Source organism: Cynocephalus volans, chromosome X (assembly GCF_027409185.1).
Source record: "Cynocephalus volans isolate mCynVol1 chromosome X, mCynVol1.pri, whole genome shotgun sequence".
NCBI classification, from domain to species: Eukaryota; Metazoa; Chordata; class Mammalia; order Dermoptera; family Cynocephalidae; genus Cynocephalus; species Cynocephalus volans.
In genome coordinates this window covers 46172929-46178535 of record NC_084478.1, presented here as the reverse complement: position 1 = coordinate 46178535, position 5607 = coordinate 46172929, and the positions used below count along the sequence as shown (strand labels likewise).

Here is a 5607-nt window from a genome sequence, read left to right as displayed (position 1 = left end):
AACATAGTAAGACACTTCTGTCATGGAATCAGGAATATCCCAACCCAGTGTAACTGCTAAGTTTCTATCGAAATTCAGTGACCTGCCATGGTGTAGAATTGGTCTTTATTGTCAGATGGGACACGTTTTCTTTTGGCTTTTTAATATTTCCTTTTATTCTGAAACAGATTGGAGAAAGTACAATCATTCCTTCAAGAACCAACAGTTCAGGGAAAGTTGATATTTTATATACGTGTCTCTTCAAAAGTGGACGTAAGGCAAATAACAGTTATCTGTCTACCACCACAATAATTTTTATAGCTGAGAGTTAACATCTCAGCTAGAATTTTCACTGTCACTAGAATCTATTACTTTACGCCGACAAACAGGACACGTAGAGTTCTCAGACAGCCAGCGATCAATGCAATTGACATGATATTCATGGGAACAAGGTAGTATGCGAAGCTTGTTGCCTTCTGTGTATTCTGTAGTGCAAACACAACAGGATGTTAATGCATCATTTTCACCAAAAGTTCTTACTGCCAAGTTCTCAATCTGTGCTTTGGTGAGTCCTGCAGGTTGGTCATGATCATCTTCATTTAAGATGAAAAACTGAGGACGATTAGGGAAGAGCTGTGCGTCATCTTCATCAGAGGTCGTTTCTTGCCTGGCCTCTGATGGTGAGCTTTCTTCATTAATTTCTTCAAGGATCAATGAGAAAATTTCTGAATATTCACTACTGGAGCTGGAACTGGACAGAGGATGAAAACTGGAACTAGACATATACCTGGATCTTGACCTGGAAATTGGTGAGGAACTTGATTGGGGTCTAGGATTTGAATCACTGCCCGAAAGGTTAATTGACTCATCAAATCCTGTCATTATTTGCCTTAATGTGCTCTGAGTTGCAGCAGATGTTGTAATTCTATGAGAAGGGATTCTCACGGTTCTGCCATAATTTCTCACTCCTGCCTGCTCAGAATGTGAAGATGTATTTCTGAGTCCTCCTTGTTCACTTTCTAAAGTGACAGTGTTGTTTGGCATCTCAAATGTTAACTGAGGTCTACTAGCTATGCGGTCTGTCGGCGAAAATTCTCTTCTTACTTCAAGCTCAAAGACTATGCTTGGATATCTGGGTCTCAGTCTCCCAGATTCACCATTTCTGGTTGTGTCTGGAGAAAGTTCTCCTGGAAAGGCATTACTTGCTCCAGAAGCTTCAAAAAGATGCCTAGTTTGCAACTCGGGTCCAGTTGCCTGCTGTCTCAATGTCTCATGTTGTCGAGTGGTAAAACACCTCTCAGTCTCATTTACCAGAGGCTGATCAAAAGTCTGAGATGATATACTATGATGAAATCTTTGTGAAATTTCACTCAATGAATTCCGAGGTGACCTACTTTCAATTCTTGCTCTGGTTCTATGATGGTGTGGTCTCTGGCTTCTTGCTCTTCTCTGACCTCTGGTCGGTGGGACTTCTATTAATGCTTCAGTTGCACTTTGTTCTGATCTAGCTGGTGTTGCATATGTTGACTCAAAACGTGGATTTCCCACTTGCCTCTGTCTGTTTTCTGTATTTTCTGCCCTGGCACGTCTTGGAGATAATGCATATTCATTCCCTGGACCCAGGTTTCCATTATTAAGGTGAAAATTTATCCCTGCACTGAAACTGAAATCACCACCTTCCGGACTACTCCGGCTCACTGTTATCCGAGATTCGTCTTCTCCTTGCTCACTTCCTGTGGTACTATTTTCAGCTTCCCCAAAAGAGATAATCAACTCTATTAGAGTGTCACCACTGGACGTATCATCTGAAGGGTCTCCTCCACCTGTTACCAGAAAGAGGGAGGGGGATGATCAGAAAGGGACTATCAAATTTAGAGCCATCCAACCAAAGGAGAAATAAACAAATGGGATTATATCAAACTAAAAAGCTTCTGCACAGCAAAAGAAACAATTCACAGAGTTAAAAGGCTACCAGCAGAGTGTGAGAAAATATTTGCGAAATATACATCTGACAAAGGATTAATATCCAGAATATTCAAGGAACTGAAACAACTTTACAACAAAAAAACAAGTAACCCAATTAAAAAATAAGCAAAAGAGCTACATGGGTATTTCTCAAAGGAAGATATACAAATGGCCAACAGACACATGAAAAAATGCTCAACACCACTCAGTATTCGGGAAATGCAAATCAAAACCACACTGAGATACCATCTCACCCCAGGTAGGATGGGAAATATCCAAAAGACTGTGAATGATAAATGCTGGTGAGGTTGCGGAGAACTCTCATACATTGTTGGTGGGACTGCAAAATGGTGCAGCCTCTATGGAAAATGGTATGGAGGTTCCTCAAACAATTGCAGATAGATCTACCATATGACCCAGCTATCCCACTGCTGGGAATATACCCAGAGGAATGGAAATCATCAAGTCGAAGGTATACCTGTTCTCCAATGTTCATTGCAGCACTCTTTACAATAGCTAAGAGTTGGAACCAGCCCAAATGTCCATCGTCATATGAGTGGATACGGAAAAGGTGGTATATCTACACAATGGAATACTATTATGCTATAAAAAAGAATGAAATACTGCTGTTTGCAATGACATGGATGGACCTAGAGAGAATTATATTAAGTGAAACAAGTCAAGCACAGAAAGAGAAAAATCACATGTTATCACTTATTTGGGGAGCTAAAAATAAATAAATAAATAAATACACAAACAACCTGCGGGGGGCGGGGAGGGAAGAAGACACAACATTTACAATTCCTTGAAGTTGATTCAATAAGGAAACAGAAAAGACATTGTTGTGGGGGAGGGGGAAGAGGGAGGAGGGAGGGAGGTTTTGGTAATTGGCCACAATAATCAACCACGTTGTATATTGACAAAATAAAATAAAATAAAGTAAATAAAATAAAAGATGAAATAAAAAATAAAATAAATAGAATAAAATATAAAATAAAAATAAATAAAATAAAATATAAAATAAATAAATAAAATATAATATAATATAAAATAAAAAGTAAATAAAATAAATAAAGTAAAATATAAAATAAAAAATAAATAAAAAATAAATAAAATAAAATATAAAATAAATAAAGTAAAAACAAATTTAGAGCCATCATAAAATAGTGCTCTGAAACTCTGCTCAATTTTTTTTTCAAAAAATGAAAACTGAAATATTCAGATGTTTTAAGCAGATGTCACATTTATAGACTTAAGACTTTTGTAAACTACACAGCCTAGACTTACAAGTAGAAGCTAGACAGTTTCAATTCCATCTGAACAGAGAGCGCTGATCCTAAATAAACTGAGATAATGATTTTTAAAGGGAATTTGGAAAAAGTCTATTTTCAATATTTCATCGTACAGAGACCCTTGCATATCACTGCAAAGGGCATGTCAAGAGATATTTTTTCAGTCCACTGCCAAAATACCAAACCAATCAAACAAGGCATACCCCAGTTAAATTATGGTGCTAGTACTTTAGTTCAAATTACATTATTGTCTAATTCTTATTGGTCTACAACATTACTTCTTCTGGTCTCTTGACTGAAGTGCTTTTGATAATATATAAGATTATTTTAAAATACAAGACTATTATAACTACTGCCGAAATGGAAACAAAATTTATAAGCTTAAAATAATTTGAATGCTTCTTCATGTTACCAAGATTTTGAATTGGCGTGAAAACGAAAGTCAGATCAGATGAACGGCCTGAACCTAACATAAGACATATAAGGCCGTGTTCAAGAAATATATATATATTTTTTTCCAGAACTCATGTGCAGTTTAATTTGGGGGAGGCGTGGGGAGGACAGGGCGTTAAGAGAAGCATGTTTGCTAAGTTGGTCTAAAAATGAAACAGGATGTGGACTTGGTTCCTACACCAACAGTTACAGTAAATTTCAAACTCGGAGCAACAATTTGTTTCTTCAGAAACGAACACAGACAGTCGGTCCTGGGTGCAGTAAGCAGGCCCTACATCATGGGGGCAGACAGGGCACCGAGACCCGGGGCTGTGGGCTCTGGTGCTGCTCTGGTGTCCTGGCCCCTCCGGGACTGGCCCTTACCACACACACCCTTCTGAGCAGCAGGCAGGAGCCCGGTTTGGCCAAGAAGGGGCTCCGACCAGCAGGTCATGACGGCAGCCACCTGCGCATGTGAGCACAAAATGGACGCGCTGTGCCCAGGCCCTGGCCAAGAACTAACCTTTTATCGTAGACACTTCATTAGTTCGACTCACAACCCCCCCTAAGGTGAAGTATACCTCTATCTTCATCTGATTCTCCTGGTGGGTCCTCTGTAATTTGTTGAAGTCTTGTGATTTCACCTATGGTACTTGGCAAAACGTTATCCCTCATAAGCCTGTAATCTTCTTCATTCAGGCTATTTACAAATCCATAGAAATCTTCTTCCCGATCAAACTGGTTCATCTGACTTCCGCGCTGGGCCCCAGATTCGCCTTCTTCATCGTCAGCATCTGAGTTTTCCATGTTGATGAACAAGTGGAAAATTAACGTTCTGTTACCACATAGTGTTGAAATACTAGAACTGGATCTGTGTTGTCTTCACTTCCTGCTTGAGTTTGAGCGTCAGGTTCCGGGTTAGTAGTTTCCACTTCCGCAAAGGCTCCTCCTCCTCCGGGCCACCGTACTGCAGCTCCTCAGGCTCTGGTGAGATTGAGACCCACCTCTAGCCAGCATGCACGAGGAGGCATGGCCTCAGCTGCTGTCATCTTGCTTATTGTGACCACCGCACAGAGACGGGGTTCAGGCTAGTTTGCTAGGTTGCATGCACTTCATTCAAAATAAGCAAATATCTGTGTGTCCTTAGGGTGTACCAAGCACTACCCTTCACCTCCTTTCACCCACGTGAGCCTATTCTCAGGCTCTCAGAGGCTTTTTCAAGCTCTGATATGCTCCGTTTATTTGTAAGCCAATTACAGAACCAGAATGCAGCTAGTTACATTACATAGACTGCTTTTTTTCAAAACGCTGTGCCAAAGTCATCCCAGTTAAATGCGGCAGTTCTTATTTTCAGGTGTCCAGTGACTTCTCTTTGTCCTTTCTCCTCATGAATTCCTCAAATCATAGATGCTAACTAAAAAAGCCCACAAGTTTTTCGTAACTCCCCAAGGCCAGAGCTGAATTTCTTCAGTTGGGTCCTCTCACTTATAACTCTTAATGGCTTCATCTGATATTACACAACCCCTCAAGCTCTGTTAAAAAGCTTTGCAGGTTTCCTGCTAACCTAGAGGATCCCTTAAGGAATTCTCCATAAAGGCGTCCAGGTTGCTTTGTTTACCTTTCTCATAAATATTATAAATACTGAAGCAAAACTAACCAGAACATAACAGGCACTTAAAAAACTGGTCCATTTATAACACTAAGGTCAAGTTTTTGGATCTCTGCACAGCCCAGCCACCAAAACCAAACCAAAAAAGACATAAAAACCAGATCCTGAACAGTTATTTATTATGCCTACCGTAATGAGTGCTGAATTTGCTGATTTTGTTCCCTGGCTGTTAGTGCAGGAAGGACTGCTTGCTCATTTGCAAAGCTATCTAAAGTAGACCTCCAAGAATTTCTGGACTCGTTAACATTATCAGCCGCACTTAACACTTGC

General features: G+C 40.0%; 1 protein-coding gene across 1 annotated transcript; it reads right to left on the bottom strand.

Annotated features, from left to right (window-relative positions):
• Positions 1–315: 315 nt before the first annotated feature.
• On the bottom strand, positions 316–4475 carry LOC134367954 (E3 ubiquitin-protein ligase RLIM-like). Its single transcript, XM_063084599.1, has 2 exons — positions 4250–4475; positions 316–1802 (listed from the first exon to the last, which is right to left on the bottom strand). Exons 1-2 carry the CDS (start codon positions 4473–4475, stop codon positions 316–318), a joined length of 1713 nt encoding a protein of 570 aa, XP_062940669.1.
• Positions 4476–5607: the final 1132 nt, after the last annotated feature.